Source organism: Oryctolagus cuniculus, chromosome 2, assembly GCF_051225735.1.
Source record: "Oryctolagus cuniculus isolate XC-2025 breed Fujian yellow rabbit chromosome 2, ASM5122573v1, whole genome shotgun sequence".
NCBI lineage: Eukaryota > Metazoa > Chordata > Mammalia > Lagomorpha > Leporidae > Oryctolagus > Oryctolagus cuniculus.
Genome location: NC_142868.1, coordinates 160923080 through 160946683, shown reverse-complemented (window position 1 = coordinate 160946683; position 23604 = coordinate 160923080). Strand labels below are relative to the sequence as shown.

Genomic DNA, 23604 nt, shown 5'->3' with positions numbered 1-23604 from the left:
CTCTGCCTGTCAAAAAAAAAAAAAAAAAAAAAAAAAGTTCAGGGCCCGGCAGTCCTGTTTTGCTCAGCGGCGATGCTGAGAAGAGAAAGGCCTCGCTCACTCTTGTGGTTCGGTGGGGACTGGGAATCACAGCCTTGTGTGGGGTCTCTCTTCTCCCCTCCCCTCACCTTCCCTCGGTAACTCTGCCTTTCAAATAAATACAATTAAAATTAAAAAAAAAAAAAAAAGGATGTCACTTGAGATGCCCACATCCCGCATCGGAGTGCCTGGGTAGGAGTCCCAGTTCTGTTCCAGATTCCAGCTTCTTGCTAATGCATGCCTGTCAACAATAGGCAATGGCCCACGTGTGTGGGGCCCTGCCAGCCACATGAACAACCTGGTTTGGGTTCCTGGCTTTGGCCTGGTCCATCCCCAGCTGTGGTGGGCATTTGGAGAGCGAGCCAGTAGATGGAAGCTGTCTGTCCATCTGTGTGTCTGTCTCTGCCTCTTAAATAAAATGAAAACAGAACTCTTTTAGGTACCCTTCTTACCAATTCCTTGCACAACCTGACTCACTGATTCAGAGTGCTTTCTGGGCATGGCTATTACCCAGGGCCTTCTCCTGAGCCCTAGGACAGGCAGGTCTATGTAAAGTTCCACCAAGTGTTCCATGAGACATGGGACAGGGACACTGTTTAGCTGAGGCTGTGAGTAGGAAGAGCAAAGCAGGCAAGGCTAGGAGTCACATCTGACAGCAAGATGACGTCTGATTGGGGAACACACGGAGGGAGCCTGGTGGGCCCTGGCAAGTGCAAAAGAGTGCTCCAAGAAGGGGCGAAACTGAGGCCCAGAGAGAACAAGTGGTTCAGGGAGCCATGTCCCCAGAGAGTCTGCCTCCTGTGGACTAGAGAGGAAGGCAGATGGGGGCTGACCTGGTGGGGCAGAATCCCCAGGGTCTCACACGAGGAGGAAAGCCAGGTGAGAGCAGGGCCCTCTGCCAGCACACTGACCCCCGCTCCTCCCCGCAGCCTGATGTTCACCAAGGTGAAGCTGGAGCAGACGCTGAAAGGCCCAGAGGAAGCCCTCGTGACCTGTAGACAAATGCTGCGCCTGTGGCAGACCCTGTACAGCTTCTCCCAGCTGGGGTGAGTGGCTGTCGTCTTCCCTTGGGTCACCAGAGGGTGGAGGGCGGAGCTGGCAGGTGGTGGCCATGGTGCCGGGCAAGGTGGGGGTGGAGGGATGTTCAAATGCAAGTACGGAGCTTCCTGCCCCCGGGGCTTTGTCCTGGCATGGGACAGTGTTTAACTTCCTGGCAGCTCTCTACTCAGGATTTATGAACTTGAAGCCCAGAATGCCAGAAGGAAGAGAAATCATCATTGAGCACCTGAGCCAGGGGCTGGGCTTGTCGCTTTCATTGCCTCCACCGCTTGGACTCATATCTCAGATGTTATCAGATTTTATTCTCAGCCCAATGAGGAAGCTGGGGCTCAGACCTCAGATACACGTGCCGCCCGCTGTAGCCTGGGCTCTGTGTTTTCTGAGCCCCAGCAGGACACCTTTGTCTGGGCTGAAGCTGCAGACAGTCTTTGCTCAAAGCCAGTGGGGTGCCCAGGCTGGGCCTGTGCAGCCAGAGGACAGGGAGGCCCCTTGTGGTTGGGCTCACTGCCTCTTCCTGTCCCTCTTGTCTCCGCTCTGCCCCTCCTCTGTGCTTGCTGGCTGTGTCATCTCCCTCAGGCCACTGGGGACCCCCACCCTGGTGGGTATTTGTATTTTCACAGGGGCTGTGGGAGCCCAGAAGGTTTGCAGACTTCAGCAGGGAGGTCTCTAAGGGCGCAATTTGCAGAGGAGACCCAAGGGTGTTCAGCTGGGGGAAGGGGCCATGGGCAGAGTCAGCCCTCCCTTTGCAGGAGTTGGAGGCTGGAAGATTCCAGGGCAGGGCAGGGCACTGAGTGGAAGCTGCCAGAGGAGCCTGGAGGGTGAGGAACTTCTTAGGAAGGGGACAGGAAGCCACCTGGCAGCTGGGTGGTGTGGATGGTGGGAAGGGCACCTGCGTGCAGATGGGGCAGCTTGAGCAGGTGGACGACCTGGTGCCCCATCGGCCCCCGGAGCAGGCTGCCTCTCTAGATGGCTGGCTGCTCATCCGGGTGGTCCATCACAGCAGGTTCCCCGGAGCCGTAGGCTTAGCTCCCGCGCCTCTCAGAGCAGCAGTGCTGCAAACTGCCAGGTGCCATCCCAGGGGCACACATTCTATCTCTGTCCTGATAGCCTAATGGAACTCATCACAGCAGCCAGCCCCCCAGCACTTATGGGGAACCTCCCATGGCTCCCTGGCCCAGGGCAGGGCAGGGCTTTGCCAGGTTGGTTTTCTGGACCAGAAGCCTGGATCGGTGTGTTCTGGCTTTCTCAGGATTAGGAAGGATTCCTTTGTGAATCCAGAGCCTATAAAATCAAGTCTGGGACAGTCGAGGGTCGAGACCATAGTCCGTAGCTGAAGGTCTGGGCCACTCTCACCTCCCACTGAACTCCTGGGCATATCCGCTTCCTTTCCTCTTCCTGGGGCCAGCCCCACTGGCCTCACCTCCACCCTCTGTGAATCTTTGCTAATTGCTCAGCTTGAACTTTCTCTTCTTCTTGACTGGGCTATAAGGGTCCTCAAGGTAGGGGACATGCTGCATGTTGGCCCAGGACTGAGTGGCAAGTAGTGTGTTCCAAGATGGGCTGTTCCTGGAGCCCTGAGAGAGAAGACAGGATGCAGACACCTGTGGGTCTGCTCCAAGCCGCCCCACGATGGGCATATGCTTCTGTTGTCTCATTTCCTTCTCCCAACTACTTTGTAAGATGGATGTTGTCATGCTCATTTTCAAGGTCAGAAAACTAAGACTCAGAGGCTGGCATTGTGACAGGTTAAGCCACAGGGGACGAGAGGAGCAGGATGAGGCAGTGCGCCCACCCACACAGGGCCTCCCAGCAGGTTAAGCCACAGCCTGTAGTGTTGGCATCCCAAACAGGCACTGGTTCGAGTCCTGGCTGCTCCACTTCCAGTGCAGCTCTCTGCTAATGTGCCTGGGAAAGCAGCAGAAGATGGGCCAAGGACCTGGGCCCCTGTACCCAAGTGGGAGACCAGGAGGAAGCTCCTAGCTTAATCTAAGCACAAATGCAGCCATCTGGGGAGTGAACCAGCAGATGAAAGATCTCTCTGATTTCTCCTTCTCTCTCTAACTCTGCCTTTCAAATAAATAAATGAAAACTAGTGAAGACCCATCGGCTTTGCTGAGGCAGAAGGTGGCCCCATGATTTTAACCTCACCTCCCTGGCTCTTTTGCACGTTATTTAGGAGCATCTTGGAATGGGTTGAGGGTGGGAGAGGGGAAGGGAACCGGCCCTGGGCGCCCGTGTTTGGTTGGCTTTCCGCTGATGTTGGGGAAGATGGCTATGCATCCCCAGGCCCTGGTGGGACCAGTGTGAGCCCCCGTTAGGATGGCAAGGCCACCCTGGCCACCTTCTCTCCTGCCCTCTCTGCTGCTGTCCTCCTCAAGTTCCCACAGCCGGAGGACCCCAGGCCGCGGATGTCCACAGCAGTGGAAGGTCTGGTGGGGCCACATTTGTCTCCAGAGGTCACACAACAGATTGCGCTCTCTTCTGAGCCAGTGTCTCTTTCCTGCCCCTCCCCATCTCCCACTGTGAGAAAAGAGGACCCCCCAGTGGTACGGGAGCCTCGGGGACCTGGGGAAGTGGGGTGGGTAGAGACAGATGGGGTCACCATGCTTGTTTATCTGCCACACCAGGGCCCCTGCTGGCTGCTCCAGACTGGGGCAGATAAGGCATCCATGCCCTCCTTCCCCGGTGGGGGTGGGGGCGGAGGGTAACAGTGGCTGGGCCCTGGCAGTGCCCTGCGGAGTCCAGGCCTGCTTCAGAAGCCAGTGCACAGGCCCGGCTCTGCACCTGGCACTCTGCTAGACATGGTGAGGGCGCTGGGGAGTGACAGCAGGGAGGTCCCAGCACTCAGCCTGCGTGACATGGGAGCCCCGCTGGTCAGTTCTGCTGCCCTGGTAGTCTGAGCTCTTCCCGGTGGCCCTGACTGTGTCTCTGTTCTCAGTCCAAACTCTCACCCCACGAGCCTGTCTGGATTGAGGCTCCGTCGTTCTTTCTGCCAAGCCCACCCCTCACCAGGCCGGGCCCTGCCTTGTCTTCCAGAGGCCTGGAAAAGGACGGCAGCTTCACCGAGGGCCTCACCATGAAGAAGCACAGCGGCATGCACCTGACTCTCCCTGATGCCCATGACGCAGACTCCAGTAAGAGCTGTCCCTGTGGGCATCTGCCCCAGCCTGGCCAGGCCCACCACTGCCCCCGGCCAGCCGCAGCCCAGGGAGCTTGGTGCTGAAGAGCTAAGGAGCTGCCCTCAGGCGTCTGGGTGTGGCTGGCTGCTGGCCGGGGACAGGTGGTGGGCAGCTGGAACCAGCAGGGAGGGTGGAGGTGAAGAGAGAGGAGGCTGGGGTGGACAGATAGCCAGGAGCACCGCGACGGTTCCCCCTTAGGCTGGAGCTGGAGCCTAGAATCTAGCTGCTGCCCTCGATAGATGAGTCAGGTAGAAAGGAGTGGCTGAGCTGACTTTTCCTGGAAAAAACTCATCCCGAAACCTATGGCTCATGAAATTCGAGCGAGTTCGGGAACTTCAAACTCACATTCTTTAAACTGACAACCCGATGAAAGCACAGCACCTTCCCCCAGGGACACCGGAAGAACAATCAGCACGGGAATGGACGTGTGAGTGGAGTCGTAGTCAGAGCCATTGCTCATTCTTTCCACTTCCGTGAGCGTGAGCCACAGTGCGCCCTCACGGTCAGGTGACGGTGATTTCAGAAGCCAAACCTGGCACCTGACTTCAGGCGAGTGGGGCTGCGTGTGGAGCTGCAGGCTTCCAGGAGGCAGTGCCAGGGCCGGTGGCCCTCTCGCAGTGGAGGAGGGACAAATCATGCACAAAGTTATTGGGACTCTGTGTACGCTTGTCCCAGAAACAAATCATCTGTGCTTTGCCCCAGGTCTCCTGAGTTTACTGGAGCGTTCGTTGCCTCCGAGAAAGAGAGAGATAAAGGGCTCACATTTGACCTGCGTGGGAATTGGAGATGTCAGCAGCCTCTCTGTCCTGACCAGGCCCTAGTCACCCCTCTACTGCCAGGGCGTGAGGTGCTGCCGAGACCCCAGCCTGCCCCGAGCTGCCGCCCGAAAGTGCTCGGCGCAGTGTCGGGTGTGTCCTTTCTAGGAGGACTCTTCAAAATGCTCCTGGAAAATGTTGTTTTCTGTCATAAAAAAACCACGCGTGGATCGCAGGCATGTTTGGCACCAAGTTAAACTTATCTTTTAATTCCATTTTCCCACAAGCTGTCAGAATCCCCTTTTTTAAAAAAGCAAAAGGAGGAAAAGGAAGATCACCCCTAATTTCTCCATTAAGGCCTTTCAGGCTTTTTTCCTCGTTTCTTGTTTATAAAATGTGATCATATTTTTCTGCAACTGGATTGTTTTCTGCCCAATATATAATGTAAAGGTCTTGCTAAGTCAACATCTTTATCCTTTTTTTTTTTTTTAAGATTTATTTTATTTATTTGAAAAGCAGAGTTACAAGAGGTAGAGGCAGAGAGAGAGGTCTTCCATCCACTGGTTCACTCCCCAGATGGCTGCATCGGCCAGAGCTGGGTCAATCCAAAGCCAGGAGCCAGGAGCTTCCTCCGGGTCCCCTATGCAGGTGCAGGGGCCCACGGAGTTGGGCCATCTTCTACTGCTTTCCCAGGCCATAGCAGAGAGCTGGTTAGGAAGTGGAGCAGCCAGGACTTGAACTGGTGCCCATATGGGATGCCAGTACTGCAGGTGGCGGCTTTACCCGCTACACCACAGCGCCAGTGCCAACATCCTTATCTCTACATTGTTATTTAAACAACTGCAGAATCTCCGTGATTCTAGGCTCTGCTGTTTTTTGTCGTTGCATACCCTGGGGTAATTTCTCCTGTTTTCAGTACTACAGACAGCGGGAGGATGAGCCTCTTTGCTGATATTTTTGTTTTCCATAGGGCTGGAACTGTAGTGGGTAAAAGTTCCTCTCGCAGCCATCGGTAGCCCTTCCTCGTGGGTCTGTGGGCTGTTTTCGGGTTACCCTATCTCTCCCCATGGAGCATTCACTGCTCCTGGGGCCTGTAGCGTGGGGCACCTGGCTCTGCTGCTCAGCCCTGTCCCCTCTCACTCTGCAGACTCTCAGCGGGCCTCGTCCATCGCAGCCTCGCGGCTGGAGGAGGCCATGTCCGAGCTGACCGTGCCCGCCTCTGTCCTGAAGCAGGGCCCCTCGCAGCTGTGGACCACGCTGGAGCAGATCTGGCTGCAGGCTGGTGAGTGCCTTTAGCCCTAGGGACACCCGCCTGAGGCCCCCCAGGCACTCAGAGCCCTGTCTTGTTGCTGTGGATTCGTTCTGAGAGAAGGAACGTGGTGGGGGCAAGAGGTGCGGAGTCACCACACAGACCCCGGGAGGGCGAGCAGCCCTCAGACTCGTTTATTTCAGTTGCTATAGCAGCTTATATAGCCAAGGCAGCCAATACGGTCAAGGGGCAGTCTATGCCCTAACCAATCACAGTCTGTTGCCAGTCAGGCTCTGTTGCCGGGGGTTTCCAAAACCATCCTCCAGTCACAGCCCGTTGTCAGTCAGGCTCCGTTGTCAGTGGCCATCTTGGCATGGCCTTCTCATTCTACCACACTGTCTCATCCTGGAGAGGGGGTGTGCACAGCCGGGGGCTCCAGAGCACTCTGGGATCAGAGACCTGGGGCTGAGGTTCCAGCTCTTTCTTCCCTGCTTACCCTGGCAAGTCACCCAGTGTGTCTGGCTTCGGCGTTCCCTCTCTGCCCGATGAGGGGGGCAGTGCTTGTGTCCCTACCCGGCGCAGGGTCTCTGGCAGCAAATACACACATGAGTGGATTTGGGGTCAGGAGAGCCCACACAGATGGACAGCCTGCTCAGTCTCAAAAATCAGCTTCCAGCCCTGGAGGGCTTTGAGCCCTGGTGAGTTGGTGGAGTAGGAAGGCCTCCGAGAGAGGGAGGTCTGGGGGTAGGGTTCATCGGAGGTGGAGGGAAGGCAGTGACTGAGGCTCCCTTCCAGTGCGGGCCCCTCTTGATAGGGCGCCATTGCCGCGGAGGCGCTGAGGGTTCCCTGGTGGGGAAGCGGCAGACCTGGGTCCTGATGCCCGCTCCCCGCTGGCCAAGTCCTGATCGGAAGCGAGCAGCCATGTGGCGCGGACTAGGTGCTCAGCAGATGGTGCTCGGCTTCTGCGGTGTCTGTCGTGGTTGGGGTAGAGGCCAAGGCCACGTGGTGCAGCAGGCAGCGAGTGTCCTCACGCTGCGCTTGGGAATGCCAAGGGGTGATTCGTCGGGAAGAGAAGTTGATGGTTTAACCCTACGGCAGTGAAAAGAGAGACCCACAACCCGAGATGGCACATGCCCAAATGTAATAAAACAGCAGCAGAGCAATAAAGAGAGGACACGAGAGTGACTGAAATCCTGAAAATACTCCCGGGGCCAGCACGCCCCTGTGAGCACCCCTCCTCCCTCCTGTCCGCCCCTCCCCACCACGGGTGGTGCTGCAGCCCCCAAGGGGTGGTAAGAAACCAGAAGTGGGGGATCAGCCCCTGGGCCGTGGGGATTTGAGAGCCAACGTTCAAACGCGCTTGGCAGCTGAGAGTCTAGGGTTTCCCACCTCACGTGTTTCACGCGTGGATGCATTTGTGTGCAGCGTGTCCCCTCTCTCCCCACTGGAGTTTCTGAATCTAGAAAACAAAATGGACCAGGACTCACAGGAAGGCTAGACATGGGAGCATTTGAGTTCTGCCAGTATTGCCCTACTTGGCACGTGAGGGCCCCTTAGGGGCTAGGATGTGGGGGCTGTGCCCTATTGCTTGTTGGGTCTTAAGTGGGAAGAAGAATGGTGCACAATCTAGAAGAGTAATGAACATATCCTCATCTTAGGCAAAGATTCTCATCTTCTTTTTTCCTTTTTAAAGATTTGTTCATTTGTTTGAAAGTCAGAGTTACAGGATTACAGGAGAGAGATCAATCCATCTGCAGGTTCACTCCCCAGGTGGCCTCAAGAGCCAGAGCTGAGCCAGTCCAAACCCGGGAGACAGGAGTTTCCTCCAGATCTCCCACAAGGGTACAGGGCCCCAAGTACTTGGGCCATCTTCCCTTGCTTTTCTGAGGCCATAGCAGAGAGCTGGATCGGAAGCAGAACAGCCAGGACTTGAAGAACCAGCACCCATACGGGATGCCGGCATTACAGGCAGTGGCTTTATCCACTATGCCACAATACCAGCTCCTGATTCCCATCCTCTTCTAAGACGGAAGCCATAGCGAGTCCCCAGGGCAGGGTGGAGCCCCAGAACCACAGGTGCCTGGGGGAAAGCTGCACCCACACTGGGGTGCCCCCAACTTCAAGAAATGCCTGAGTAACTGCGATCACGTGCCTTGAGTTTAGTGCTTTGTCTTGTTTGGTGCCATTAGCAGGTGCTAATGTTTCTGCAGGTCTCAAGGCCGCTCGCATTTCTCACACACTGTTCATTCCCTTATGCGAGGGGTGCTAGCGTGTTGAGGACCTTCCTAAAGCCTGAGATTGGACTTGGGAGTGTTGATGTAAACACACCCCCGCCCTTCAGTAATGTGCACATCAGCTCTTCTCCAGTGTCACCCTGGATACTCGGTCAACAGAGGAGAACGTGGAAGACGGCATCTGAACTTTGAACTGGGCTCCAGGTGAGGGCAGGGCAGCACAGCGTCAGGAGGGAGGTTTGGGCTCAAGGCAGATGTAACTTCTTTCAGTTCAGGGGTGACCACCCTGCCTGGGATGACCGCTGTGCTGTCCCCGTTCTTGTCCACTTGGCCCAGAATGGCTCCCTGCCATGTTCACATTCCAAGTCATGGGACAAATGAGGACAAGAGGAAGACGGACACCCTCTCCCTAGAAGGACACATCCTGGAGTTCCCACTCATGATCAGAATTTTGTTATCTAACCACCAGAACTCAGGCCAGAACTTTGTTATCTAACCACTCATAATACAAACTACCCCGGCATATGTCCTCATTCTGGGTGTCCATCTGTACCATTAAACCCCAGGGGAGAGCCAGTCCTGTATCAGAGTGCCTGGACTTGATTCATAGCTCTAGCCCCTAAGTCCAGCTTCTTGCCAGTATGGACCCTAGACGTCAGTGGTGATGGCTCAAGCATTTGAAAGCCTGCTTTCCACGTGGGAGATGTGGATTGAGCTCCTGGCTCCTAGCTCCTGGCTCTGGCTCTAGCCCAGTCCCAGAACTTGCAGGCATTTGGGGAGTGAACCTGGGAATGGGAGTCTCTCTGCTTCTCAAAGAAATAGAATTTTTTAAAATTAACTAACAAAACCACCCTCCCAGAGGGTTTCCAGTTGCGAGAGATGTGGGGTGAGAGCGTCGCTGCTTGGGGAGTGGCTCTGTGCGGGACTGGGACACCAGGCCCCATAGATGCTCTGGAATCCTGAGTGCCAACAGGTGCTTTCCCGAGAGCAGGAGCCAGCCCCTGCTCGCTGCCGTGCCTGTCCCTGGGAAGTGGCAGTGTGCCAGAAACAGGGAGCTGGATGGGGAGGTCCAGGGAGAGCTGGCTGAGCCTCCCTCCTCACTGCCTGGTCCACACTGTCTGGGCACGGGGACCCTGCAGATAGAAACCCCTCCAGCTGTCTGCTAGGCAACCTAGGCAGCCGTGGCTAAGCTTCCGGGCTGCAGCGAAAGCCCCTGTTTATGTGTGATAAAGTCACGGTCCAGAGGAGCTGCTTCCTGCCCAGGCCCTGCCCGCTCGTCCTTCCTCTGCCTCCTCGCTCTGTCTTCCTTTGCTCTGCCTCTTCCAGGTCCCCACCCACCTCGTTGCCTCCTGAGCTGGCGAGGAGGCCGCTCTCAAGGCAGGACGTCATCCACAGGTCCCGTAGCCCCCGACTCCCTGGCTGTCTGGGTGCACTTGACCTCTGTGTTCCCTGAGAGGTTCTCCTGCCCCTTGACTCTGCAAGTCCGTGTGTCTCGAGGGTCTGCTGCATAGCAGGATGCTGACTTCCTGATTTCCTTGGGGGTCACCACATGACCTCCACCTTGTGGGGGCAGGCAAGGCCAGCTCATGTGGGTTGCACTTAGGGCCTAGTCTCTCTGCTGTCCTCAGGGGAGACGGTCTCTGTCGGGAGCACACCCCACCAGGGGAGGCGCCTGCTCCTCAGCACAGGACCCTCCCTGCAGAGTGGAATGGAAATGGCCGTGGAGAAGGAGCTGTGCCCTGCCAGGCCGGGGAGCCCGGGTCACTGGCAGGGACGGCAGGAAGGCTGGAACCGTCAGCCCTGGGTGCGGGGTCACACCAGGAAGCCTCAGAGGAAAAGAAGGAAAGGGCGTCTTGCAGCACTCCAGGGAACAGATGTTTTCCATTTGTAGCCTGCAGAGAGAAGCTAAGAGGGGAGGGGCAGAGAGACGGTGGGAAGAAAAGGAGAGAGCAGCGAGGAGGTAGGGAGGTGAGGCCAGAGGGGCCGTCAGAAGGGAGGAAGGCAGGTAGTCACCTGGGGGACTGCGGAGGGCTCCCGTGACACCAGGCACAGCAAGGCCCTGTTTGCCAGGACCATGGAAATCCCGGGGAAGTCGTCACAGCGAGTGTCCCTCCAGCGCGGCCAGGATGGGTGTGCCACTGCTGGAGCCTGGCTGTCCGGCCAGGCCAGGAGGGAGAAGGTCAAGGCAGCAGTGGGCACGGTGCCACGGGGTTCCTGCTGCAGTCCGGCAGCCAGCTGGCTGCAGAACACCATGTTTGGTAAAACAGCAGGAGCCGGGGGCACCTGCCCAGGAACACTGAGCTTCCGAAAGGGGGTGCGTTGCAGCCCCGGACCCGTGGGCCTGGCTGCAGGTCAGGGGCAGCCCTGGGGAGACCTGGCTTCTCTGGCTCTGTGCTGTGCTGTCCGGTTCCCTGCCCGCCTGGTGGTGCAGCCATCAGCACTGAGCGACCCTGTGCTCCGGGCTGCGCCCAGCAGGCAAGGGGCCCTGAGGCAGGAGAGACTGTGCTGGAGTGGGCCTCTCTAACTGACATGTGTTGATGTGAAGGCCCTGGGAGTAGTCCCCAGGGTGGGCCCAGGGACAGCCTCCCACAGGCTCGGGAGACAGCGCAGCAAGCTGTAAACAGCTTAATGAGCCGGGCCAGGGCCGCCCTCTGCCTCTGCCCTCTCCTCTTCGGCTGCGGTGGAGCCCAGCCCTCTGGGTTAGCGTGGCCTCCCTTCTCCTCTACCAGCCCAGCTGCCCCTGCAGCCTTCGGTCCCAGCTCAGATGCTGCTGCCCCCAGGAAGACTTCCCTGACCACACCCGCAGCACTGGTCTGACCCGCTCTGAGTGCCCGTAACACTCAGAACTGACGCTTGTCGCTCCTCTGCCCTGGGCCTCCCACGGGGCTTAGTGGCTCAGCGGTCCCCACCCTAGCTCCGTCTCCACTCTCTCCTCATGGGAGGACATGGCACGCAGTGAGAGCAGAACGCGTGCACGTGGGACACTTGTTGTGAAGGCGGCCTGCTCAGCACCTCCAGCAGAGCAGAGCAGGAGAGGCCGAGACAGCCAAGTCCCTGGCCACTGCCCGCCCTCCCCGCCAGGCCCTGAGTTCGTATCCCTCCCCATGCTCTCTGCCTTGAGCATCTCCAGGTCATCCTGTCTCAAGGGACAAGAGCCTGCATTGCTCGCTCTCTCTCTCTCTCTCTCTCTCTCTCGTCACGGGAGCCTGGTTTCTCTCTGTTTAACAAATTCTCTGACACTCCCAGGTTCTCGGCTTCAGTGACGAAAAGCGCGCTTGCTCCAGAAGCCCTCAGTAGCATCTTGGGTGTGGCGAGCTGCTTGGGTTGCACACGAACCTCAGGCAGTGTTGGCGCTAAGGGCCCCCCGTGCTGCGCGCAGCAGCCAAGGGCTTCCTGAGGTCTGCATCCTGCCGGACATCCTGTCAGGACGGGAAGAGGGAGTGCCTGGGCCTGCTGTTTCACCCTCTTTCTGGGAGTTCACACTGGAGATGTGTGTTACCCACCCCGTGCCAGACGTACTGTGAACTAGCATAACCTCAGCTCTCAGCCTGTGCTAGGAAAAGCTCTTGGCACCGCCACCAGCGGACTCTGCCGGCCTCCTGCACGCCCATCTGGGTTGCCGTCCTTCTGTGGCCTCCGCACAGGCACCAGCACTGGTGGCGAGCTGCTGAGAAGGGCGGGGGGGGGGGGGGCCAAGCGGCTGCCAGGCCAGCCGAGAGCCATTCTAAAACTGCCTGCTGGGGGCGTGTGCCTAGGCAGCGTGGGATGGAAATGTGCATTTGTGTGGGCCGGCCCGGGATTGAGGACACTACCCCTCCCCGCTGAGGGGCTTCTGAGGCAGATCTGGTCCTGTGTGTGTGTGCCGGCTGTGCAGACGGCCCAGGGGCTGCTGGGGGCCAGCCCTGGCTTTGCCCTTTCTCCCAGGGGAGTCGGGTGAACTCGTCCTTCATCAGCCTGGCTTTTTAGAGTAGGGACCCTGATAGTACCCTTACCCACCCTCCGCCAGCCCAGGGAGGATTAATGAGACAAAGGATTTTGCAACCAGCTCTCCATAAACGCAGGTGGTGACTTCTGTAGCTTGGGTGGAGTCCCGCTCTGCCCCTTAGCAGGTGCTCCCAGAGCCTCCATCCCCTCCTCGCCCACCCCCAGCCTTGGCTGCAGCCTGCCCTATCTTGCCCTGACCTCAGTCAGCCTCCCACCCCCACCCGACCCCGAGAGGCCTCTAGAGCCTCCGTCCCTTCTCCCAGGACATGCAGCAGCAGCCAGGGTCACCTAGGCCAGCTCCCAGCTCTAGGGGACGCCATTTGTGTCGCCAGCGCCGGGCCTCGAAGTCAGACAGCCTGCTGCAAACCCTGGCTCCTCCTGTAGCCGTGGGCAGGTGCCATCTTTCCTGCTGCCCGGACCGTGTGAGCATCCCCTGAGACTGTGAGGAGCGCTTCGCATGGTGCCTGACACGGAGACAGTGCCTTCCCACCCCTGGTTTGACCCTGCTTCCCACAGTGAGCTTGCCCTGTGCTGGGAGCCGGGGGGACCGTGGCCCTCACCACAGACCGGTTCCCCACCACTCACACCTCCCACGCCCCTTCTGGTTTCACAGCTGAGCTGTTCATGGAGCAAAAACACCTTAAGGAAGCCGGTTTCTGTATCCAGGAGGCGGCGGGCCTCTTCCCCACCTCTCACTCGGTGCTCTACATGCGGGGCCGGCTGGCCGAGGCGAAGGGCAGCTTGGAGGAGGCCAAGCAGCTGTACAAGGAGGCGCTCACAGTGAACCCCGACGGAGTACACATCATGCACAGCCTGGTGAGTCCACCTGCGCAGGCCCCAGGCCCTGGCCCCGCCTGGCCCTCCTTGCCCCGGCCCCACTGCCTGCCAGGGCCTTGCTGCTGAGCTGTGGCTGTGGCTGTGTCTGGGGTGGTGGCCCCCTCCAGCTTGATCGCGAGTGATGGCTCACTCACTCTCGCTGTCTCTTGCTCTGTCTCCCTGTCGCAGACCCTGACAGTTCCCCTTCAGGCTGCTTTGTGGCTTTCATGACGTTTTTGCCCCAGAGGGCTCTTCTTGTTGCTCATCTGATCCTCTCGGCAGGTCCCCCCCTCCTCTGATGGTTGGGCTGCCTCCCTCTCCTTGGTGGGATTTTGGGGCGTGCCAGGGCAGTCTGTGATGCCAGGCCTGGTGCAAACACACATGGCAAATGGTTCCTGGCGTGGTAACAAGGCCCAGCAGCCCCGGTCCGGGGACATGGGCTCTGGACTCAGGTGCCCAGTGCACAGCAGCCTCGCTGGAGGACGATTCGGAGGCTGGGGAGCAGGAGGCCAGGGACCTTGTCCTGGCCTTGCCACTCTGACGCTCGGTGACCCTGGGCAAGTCAGTCACCGTCTCGGGACTTTGGTGTTACTTAATCTGTCCAGTGGGGATCCTCTGGTCCAAGAAAAATGTAACTGAGTCCTGCTGTGACAGGTGGCGTAGGAGATCCTTGCAACAGCCATTTCCCCCTGCCTTCCTTGGCCGCATCCAGAGAGCAGGCATCAGGATAACACTCATAGACGGGGCTGAGAGGGCCCAAGCCTGTATGAGCACAGGTGATGTTCAAGGCTAACAGGAGCCCACAGTTAGCAACCACCTTCCCCCCCGGGAGCTGGGTTCTGCCCCGGCTGTCCCAGGTCTCCAGAGCCATTTAGAACGGCGGGAGAGCATCCCTGACACCTGCCCCATGGAGCACACTGAAGCTTCAGGAGAAGGGCTCCCTCCGGGGGCCGAAGGGCCGTCCTTGCCAAGCAGGGTCTGATCTGCCCGCAGGGCGAAGCCAGCGTCAGGGAGAATGTTGCAGGTCGTAGTGCTCGGTGATCACCCGGCGGAGGTGCTGCCGAGAGAGCGGACACTGCACTCCGGGGCGGGGCCGGGCCGGGTCATCTCTGTAAGACACGAGTCCTGGAAAACGACATGGGACAAAGATCCCATCACCCTCTGGCCCCTGTTCCCTTCCGGTGGCTGCACGTCGCCTGCCGGGCGGCTCAGCAAATGTTTGTTTTCTGCAAAGCACCACTCCTTCCCCTCGCGATTCAGCTGCGAGCGTCTCTGATGAATGCCTCGCCAGAGGTCACGTCCAGAAACTTGATTAGGGAGGTGGGAGGGAGGCTGTGGGCCGTCCTCAGGCCCATGGCCAAGGCAGAGATGTCCGCCTTCCCTCGCCTTCGTGGATTAGCGCCTGTGGCCGGGCCCTAAAGTGTGGCGACATCAGCACCAAGGAGGACTTTGCAGGAATGGTGTACCACCTTTCATTTATGCTTATGGTTGTTTGTAGACAGTTTCCTGAAATCAAAGCCATTTCCAAGGGTGGGTTTCTATGGTAACCGCCTGGCTGTCCAGAGTGGCTCCCTGCAGCTGTTACTGAAATGGCCCTTTTCTGTTCCCCGGGTGCCTTGCTGATTTGGTGAAACTGGGGCACGCCAGAGCCAGGCCTGCCCACCTGTGAAGTTACAGGCACGCAGAGGGGCCGTCGGCTCCTGCGTGGGCAGCTCCTCCCTCTCCACATGCTCTGTTCCTGCCAGCTTCCCACACACATGCAAAAAGAATAGGAAATTGCAAGCCTGGGGGAGATTCACCAAGCGCTCTTTCCCTAAGGCCGTGTGGACGCTTGGGCGTGTTCCTCTGAACTGTTCCCTGTCTGATGTCTTCCCTGTGCTGGCCTGGGTCTCAGGGATCCGGGATCTGGCTCTGGCTCTGGCGACTCACTTGGGTGACTTGGAAAGGACGCCTGCAGCTTCCATACCCCTGCTGTCCCCTCCTGTAATTGGCGATTGCCCTCCTGTCCCTAGGTCCCAGTGTTACTCTAATCGGAGGCAGGGCTGTCAGGCCAATCTCTCCTGGCCCACGCTGCTGGGAGCACGAGGGTCTGGCCAGGTGTCTCTGTGCTGCTGGAGTAGCCTCGATGCCAGCAGGGTGCCGAGCTGGCAGAGGGCAGGGCCAGGACCTCAGTGCAATCTTTAAGGTTACTTCAGGGGTGGCTTTTCAGATCCCAGCAGGACACCTGGCCCTGGAGGAGGTGGCTGCAGGTTGGGGCCAACCTGGACTGGAGCCTCACTTTGCCTGTATTCGCTGTTTAACCTTGGTCAAGTTCCTTAGCCTGTCTGAGCCTCGGGATTCGCATCTGTAGAATGGGGCTCACTGTGCCCAGCAGCTAGGGTTACGGTTAAATAATTTAACGTCAGCAGTCCTGCAGTTAGCGTTGTTTTTGCCTTCGTCACTTGGAGGAGTAGCTCCTCCCAGGCCGTGTTTGTGTGGTCTTGGTCTGCAGAGGGAAGTGGAAGCCCTGAGCCATGCTCCAGACTCATTGCAGCGAAGCCACTGGGTCCTCATGAGTCCATCCGGGAAACCTGGCCAAGGCGCAGATGTGCAGGCCCTGGACCCCGACTGCCTGAGGGGCAGGGCGAGAGTGCAGCCCGCGCAGGGCCAGGCTGAGCCCGGCTGGCAGGGAGGGCAGCAGCTTGTTAGGGTCCTGCAGTCCGTGTGTCAGGCCGTGGTGGCGGGCTCCTGGGGAGGAGCTGCTCGGCCCGCACCCCGGCCTATGCCGTGCCAGGCTGCTCAGCCTCTGTACCCCAACTCTACAGGGCATAAGCGTCCCGAGCAGCCAAGAAGTGGATCCCAGTGCCCGGCACTGTGAAGGGCCCAGTGCGGCTGGGCGGGGCCGGCAGGTGCACAGCACAGCAGGGGATGCTTCCCCGCTCTGGGCTGCTCCCTCCTCGTTCATTTCCTGAGCAGGTGGTTCAGAGGGGTCCAGACAGCCTGAGGAGTGGGAGGACCTCCAAGTCTTGCCCTTGGCTCTGCGTGTGTGTTAGAGACGGAGACAGGCACCGGGCAGGCCAGCGAGAGGGCCAATGCTTCTGCGTGGCAGAGTTCAGTCAGAGCGCCTCAGCCCCTCGGCCCTCAGGGAGGTGATTTTCCTCTGAGTGCTGTCTCCGGTGCCCCTGGCCTGTACTGCCCCAGGGGGAAGGGGGGAGGCTGTGGCCTGTGTGTGTCACAGGCTCCCTCCTGGGGCAGGTGAGGCTCCGCCCTGCTGGGAAACCTCGGGCTGGGCGTGGCTCCTGAAGTCCACGGACATCCGAGGGGAGGCTGGGAAGACAGCTTGCCCCAGATTCAGATCCGAATGAGAGCTGAGTGCTGGCGGCATAACAGCTCCAGAGTCGGTTTTGTCCAAAGAGGAATTGCACAGCAGGATTTTCCCCACAGGTCCAGCGCTGCCCCTACCACCAGCACCCCCCAAACCAAGCAGGCCGTCACCACCCCTCTTAGGCTAGGCCCCCTTCCCATGCCCCAATACTGGGGTTCGCCTCTAGCACCTGGAGTCCAAGGGCTCAGCTGAAGCTCCCTCTAATGAGCCCCGAAAGGGGACAGAAGAAGGGCCCAGACCCCTCCCTGGAGTTGGGGCGAGCTGAGGAATCCACTTTCTGGCAGGTCCCCGAGCTCTGGAGTCCCCCAGGATATGGCCTGTCATGGTCAAGCCAATCTTGACCAGGCCTGGCCCCGCCCCGCTGAAGGCAGACGCCCTCCTCCCACCGGGGTTCTGGGACATCACCTGTGGAGGACCCAGGAAGAGGAATCCCCTCCCTGGAGCTCTGGGAGGAGCCCGTGGGCAAGACACCGGGTGGGGTCTGTAAGGAGGTGTGCCCCTTCCCGCTGGAGGAAGTAGGACTAGCACAGACGGATGTGCTGGGAGGGGCAGGTTTTCCAGCTGGTCAGACAGGTTGACACACCTGAGGGCTGGGAGGGTGTGTCCTCCGTCTCCCCTTGCCGTGGAGGAGGCCCCTCCCTGCAGCCCCAGTGTCCCCAGACTGTGGGCTCCAGGGACCAGGAGGCTCCAGTGGCCACCAGCTGATTCCCAGCTTCCCAGCTGGAAAGTCTGTCACAGAATCCCAGGAATGTGCCTTGAGCTCAGAACAAAAATTCCCAAAATAACTTCTATAAATACTTGAGGGCAGGCATGGAGGGGGAGCACTCAGCCTGGACCGCAGCTGGCCCAGCCTAGCACTCGGGCTGCCTCCCGGGATGGGCCTCCCCCCAGAGAAAGGGACACCCACCCCCACCTCCCTGCCGGCCCTTCTGCCCCTGGGGTCAGGAGCCCAATGCACAGGGAGGCCTGGCAGCAGGACCACTCAGCCCAGACTGCAGTCCCCAGCCCCACCCCACACCTGTACAGAGAACCTGCCCTCAGTCGCCACCCAGAGTGAGCCGAGGATCCAGCAGGCCCTGGGTCTCGGGTGCCCGCCTTCGTGGCCCTAAGAGGCAGGGTTTTGCTGCTGAGCTCCCTGGGCACACCCCTGGCCGACTGTCCCCGGTCACTAAGCACCCTAAGTGCCTGTGTGTCCCTGGCTCTGCATCCAGGACCCTCCTGTGGTGAGTGGCAACACAGGCAGGAGACAGGGCCCTTGTCTCCTTGTACAAGAGCCCACAGTCAGGGACCGTGACCTCAAGCTGGCTGTTCGGGCATTGTGGGTGGGGGGTCTGTATCCTCAGGGAAGGTTTCCTGGGACAGCAGGGCCTGGGCAGACATGCAGACAGCTCCAGGAGGGAAAAAGGGGTGGAAGGAGGTGGAAATTTCTGGGAACGTCGCCTAGCCCTGCCTCTCCCTGAAGCCATGTGGGTGGCTCCAGCCAGCAGGTGCAGTGCTCAGTCTGCATCACCAGCTTGCGTGAGGTTTCTGACCCCTGTGGCTGGCCGTGCAGCTGTGGTGTTGCCCAGGGCAGGCCCAGGCTGGGCGCCCTCAGCAGGCCTGGGCTCTCATGTCCAGTAAGCAAGGACAGTCAGCTGGAATTGATACAACAGTGCTATGTCTCTCCTTTCTCTGGGCAAGTGGGGGAGCCAGGAGGCTGTGGGAAGACGCTCGGTATGGTGCAGGCTGGGGCGGAGCAGGTGAGGCCTTGGCTCTTCTGGGGCTGGGCCCTGCCTAGTTGTCAGGCAGCAAACAGCCCTGAGTTGCTACCAAACACTAACACGGCTGGTGTCAGAGGCAGGTGGCAGCTGATCCTATTACAGGCCCCGGGGCCTGTGGGCCCCAGCCTGACCCCTGCCCGGTGTCTCCTTTCAGGCTGGAAGGTCAGCACCCCAGGGTGGGAGACATGAGCCAACCCCACCACAGTCACAGTCTCGCCTCTCCCAGCCTCTAGACATCAGCTGTGCCACTCCCCCCGCCTCCCGCCCAAAGGACTCGCTGCCTTTGTCTCTGCACACCACGTGGCCCCGGCTGCACTTGCTCAAGTTCACTGAGACCAGATCCTCACAGCAGCCCTACCAGGAAGGCCCGAGCCATCCCCCAATTGCAGAGGAGGACCTCACGGCTCCGAGATGATTGGCCATCAGCCTGGGGTCACAGCACTTGTCGGTGGCAGTGCTGGGGTTCCAACCCCACCAGGCTTCCTGCTGCCGAGCTGGGCCTTTGCCTCCCCATGGACAGGGGGAACCTACAGCAAACCTTCCAAACTGAAAGTAGCACACACACGCACGCACACATGCACACACACGCACGTACATGCTGTGCAGCCTGCAGACACATCTGGCCCCTTCCCAAACACCCACACGCATATTGAGATCAGGGCTTTCAAACTCGTGTTTTAGCAGTGGGGCCCTTTTCTTAAACAGAAGCTCATGGAAGAAAGCTCAATGTTTCCTGTGTAGAAGCCACTAGGCCCCACCCACCTCAGGGGGCCCAGCCGGCCTGGCCTGGCCCTCTGCTCTGTCGCTGGCTCCCTGTGGCAGGACTCACAGGGCCCAAACCTTCCATTTTTGGTGCTCAATTTTGGCGTCTGGCGGCCATCAGCTTGCCTTCCTCCCCTCCTCCCCATGGGCCCGGTTCCACTGGGAGCTGCTCCGCTCTGCTCTCGGGCCGTGTGGGCAGAGCCGCTTGGCCTGGAGCCCTCCTGGCCAGACGGCCGCTGTCCCTGCTCCTGGGCAGCCCTGAGTCAGCACCACTCCCAGCTGGCCACAGCTCCCTGCCCTTCCCTGTCCCCTGCACGCCTCGGTGTGTGTGGTTGCCTGGGCACAGCTCTGGCCGGGCCTCCGCGGCAGCACGAGTGCAGTGCTTCGTCCTCTCCTGGCCTTGGCCCCAAGACCTCCGCTTGGCAGAGGGAGAGGGGGCGGGAGAGGCTTGTCCTAGGACTTCCGGAGCGAGCGAGCGAGCACCATTTCAGTCTTGCCTGATTGGCCGTGTTCCAGGCTCTCGGAGGACTTTATGAAATCAGGCGTGTGCATCTTCCCTGGTGCGTCGCCATAGCAACGGAGGGCCTAACTCTGGGGAGCTCAGCGAGGAGGAAAATGTTCCAGCTAAAAATGTCCATGGCCGTCAGTGGGCGGCACCAGCGAGGGGGCTCCAGGCACAGAGAAGGCAGCTCTGCACCCCCACCCTGGCCAGGAAGTGCATGTCAGGGCTTTGCCTTTTATCTTTGAACAAGAGAAGGCCAGTCCCCTGTGTTGCCAACCTGTGTGACCCTTGAGGGCTGGAATGGACATCTATGGAATGACACAAAGCAGCCTTTCTGGGCCATGAGGCAAAATGGGGGTCGTGTCCCCTTTCTCCAGCTTCCAGCTCTGTCCCCTCTGCACTCTTCCCAGTGTGGTGAGAAGAGGATAGAGAGGGCACAGGGTGCCACTTTCACTTCCCAGGCTTGTTCTGTGACAATTCCTGCTACTTCCTCCATCTCCCTAGCAATGGGCTAGTTTCAGCCAAACGGCAGGGCCATGCTTCTCACTGCCCCTGGCCCCAGCACCCCGGGCCTTTCGTCTGTCAGCCCAGCCAGCCCATTCTCTCCACGCTGCCTCCCACCCTGGCCATCCCACTCTCCTGCTGTGAGCCTCCCTTGCCAGGCTGGGCCAGGCTGGGCACTTGGGGCCCAGGACCCAGGCGTCCCCAGAAAGCCCGGCTGCTTGGTGCAGGCAAAGAGCAGCTCCTTCCCACTCACGGGCTTGGGCTTCTCCTCTCCCATGGCAGTGTGGGGGCGCTGAGCTCCTCAGCCTGACCGCGTGCCCGGGCTCTGGGGCAGCTCCGTGCTGCAGGGAGCAAGGGCTGAGATGAAAGGTCCTCCCCGAGCGCCTTACCTGTACAGCCTCATTTCAGCTTCTCCACAGCCCTAGAGCTGGGGGCTGTGAGTCGGCCGTCCACAGCTGAGGAAGCTGAAGGCCAGAGGCTTAGGGCTCGCCTGGGATCCACCAGACGGTGAGACCCGCAGCCAGGTATGGTGACCTGAAGGCCTGGTCTGTGGCCTTAGGAGAACAGAGTTCCTGCAGGGGTTGCCCCAGGAGGCTGGGGATGAAGCCAGGTTGGGCCGGAGCACGTGGGGTTTGCCTGGCTAAAGGGCATGGCTGCTTAACAGCACCCAAGCCAGGGACGCTGGGGCCTGTCTGCCTGGCAAGCTGGTACCCCCCCACTAACCCCGCCCTGTGCTTGTTCCCCAGGGTCTCATGCTAAGTCGGCTGGGCCACAAGAGCCTGGCCCAGAAGGTGCTGCGGGACGCCGTGGAGCGGCAGAGCACCTACCACGAGGCCTGGCAGGGCCTGGGGGAGGTGCTGCAAGCCCAGGGCCAGAACGAGGCCGCCATCGACTGCTTCCTCACCGCCCTGGAGCTGGAGGCCAGCAGCCCCGTGATGCCCTTCTCCATTATCCCCAGGGAGCTCTGAGCTCTGAGCAGCAGCAGCAGGGAGGGCTGGGGCCTCTGCGAAATACATCAGTAGTGAGCACGTGTGTGGGCTGCAGCCCAGTTCCCCGCGCCTTCCCTCTCCCACCCTGCCTTTCCCCAGGACTGGCTGGGCCTGGGTGCTGCTCATCTGGAGCCAGGTGGACAAGATTTGCATCTGAAGCAAATCCTCACTCCCTGGGCCACTGACACGGTGGCATTTCTGCGTGGGGAAGTGGCTGGGAGAACACAGCTCCCAGCAGGTGCCAGCCAAGCGTGCACTGACGCCCATGTGTCATGGGCACGCACCTCCACCTGTCTCGATGTTTCTGACACCTAGACCAGCCAGCTCTGCACAAGCCTGGCTCCTGAGCCTGGCAGCGCCACAGATGAGCCCACAGCCGCCTCCGGCTGGGCCAAGGGGCTTTTCCTGGCCTCCTTCCTGGGTGCCTGGGAGACAGTCTGGCTTGAACCCTTGGTGACCTGGCCAAGTTGTGGTGACCAGACCCGCTCCACGAGAGCTGTGCCCTGCCCCCTCTACCATGTGCAGTTGCCCGGGTGTCACCCGCCAGTCTCAGGACAACACAGCCTTCTGCATGTCTCTCAGGTCTCCCAGGGCAGTCACAGCTTGGAGAAAGAGCGGGCAAGTGGGAAGAAGACGGGCCACTCTGGGCCTTGGGGGTCTGGCCAGGGGCCCTAACTCACCCTCTGTTTCCGTCCAGGGCCACAGCCCAGTAGCATCTGTAGGCGCTCAGCCAGCAGCCCCCATGATGAGCCTCAGGGTAGGCAGGCAGCCTTGGAGCAGCCCTGTTGATGCTGCAGTCCACACATCATTCCCACAGGTCCCTGGAGGTCTAAGAACGTGCGAGAGGTGGCCTCAGGGACTGTCCCCAGCACCCCATCCCCCACAGCGCATGGTTGTGCTTTCTGGGGTCCCCTGAGGCCATGTGAGTGCCGCAGCCTGGGGCCGTGTCTGTGACAGACCCCGCTGTGGACTCAGAAGTCAGTGCCCTGCAGGCCCGCCGGGGAAGTCCCTTCTGGCCCACACTTTGGGTTTTGGGGTACAAAGCTCCTTCTGGTACCGCTCCCATTTTCAGCTGTATGGGAAGGTTGGCTGGGGGAGGCGTGCTTTGTCATCACCCCATCTGCCACGGAGGGAGAGGGCCCCTGGAGGCCCCCGCGCACTGCGCTGCCTCTGCACTATGTGCCCCAAGGTGGCGACGCTGGCAGCCGGCGCTGCCTGGCCCTCCCGGGCGTCCGTCAGGAGCATCCCAGAGGACACTGGCTGCTTTGCCTCTGGCTGAAGGAGCTCTGTATGTGTACGTGTGTATATAAATATAAATATTTATGTATATGAATATGATAGAGGTCTATTTCTTCTTTCATTAGGAAAAAGCCAAATGCTATTGATTCAGCTTAAGGTGCCTCAAGGTGTTGATAGCCAACTCTTGGTGACAGGAAAGGCGTCAGATGTGTGTCGAAACATGTCCTTGTTGGGAGCCTCAGCGGCTGGGTCGCGTGGCCGGCAGTGGCTTTGCAGATTGAATAAAGAGACCCTTGAGCGGAAGCAGAGTTGTCTGCAGCCGCGTGTTCGTTCATCCAGCCCTGGAGCCGGGCCCCCCAGAGCGGTGTCACAGGACGAGGGAGGCCGGAGAAGCCATCGGGGCCAAGGCCTGGGCCAGACAGCTCAGCAGGGGGGCGGAGGAGGAAGGGGTAGAAGGGGAGGCCCTCAGAGAAGGTTTGGATTTCCAGAGGGAGGGCATGAGAGGTGAGGGGTTCGGGAGGGTGCAGAGCTTGGAGCTGAAGCTGGAGGCGTGGGTGGGAGGAGGAGCGCAGTCTGGCCTCTGACCCCTGGAGCACAGCTGGGAGAGGCTAGGGCAGGGACCCCCTAGGGCAGGGATCCCTGAGCCAGAAACACTGACCTTGGCCATTGCTGACTGAGCACACGGCGCATGCAGGGGGGAGACCTCAGGCCATGCTCGGGTGGGCTGCCGCTGCGGGGAAGCCACACCACACACTGTGAGGACAGGAGATCTGCCACCTGCCCGTGGGCTCTGAACAGGGCTTCGGTTTTGAAAATACTGTACATGGATTTCACAAATCTTTTTGCAGCAAAATAAACTTACCTTGTAATTCCACTTTCTCCATGAACTTTTTGGAAGTACTCATATACTATAAAACATGCAACAATAAAAGGTAAAGAGTGATGTAAATGGGGCCAGTGGTGGGGTATAGTGTTAGGTAAAGCCCCTGCAGTGCTGGCATCCCCTATGGGTGCCAGGTCGAGTCCCAGCTGCTCCACTTCCAATCCAGTTCCCTGCTAATGTGCCTGGGAAAGCAGTGGAAGCTGGCCCGAGTGCTTGGGCCCCTGCACCCCTGTGGGAGTCCCGGAAG

The 23604-nt window shown here is 59.6% G+C and overlaps 1 protein-coding gene across 7 annotated transcripts in view; it reads left to right on the top strand.

Moving 5' to 3' along the window:
* TTC7A (tetratricopeptide repeat domain 7A) overlaps window positions 1-22777 on the top strand; it is a 136664-nt gene extending 113887 nt beyond the window's left edge. For 6 of the 7 annotated variants that reach the window (XM_051839053.3, XM_051839079.3, XM_017340791.4 and 3 more), the window contains 5 exons: window positions 1008-1124; window positions 4174-4271; window positions 6219-6353; window positions 13152-13354; window positions 20993-22777. In XM_051839053.3, the coding sequence (XP_051695013.1) occupies window positions 1008-1124; window positions 4174-4271; window positions 6219-6353; window positions 13152-13354; window positions 20993-21214 (775 nt within the window). In that variant the 3' untranslated portion in view covers window positions 21215-22777. Of the gene's footprint in view, window positions 1-1007; window positions 1125-4173; window positions 4272-6218; window positions 6354-13151; window positions 13355-20992 lie in introns of those variants that run through there. The other variant, XM_089327698.1, reaches the window with a different exon arrangement.
* Window positions 22778-23604: the final 827 nt, after the last annotated feature.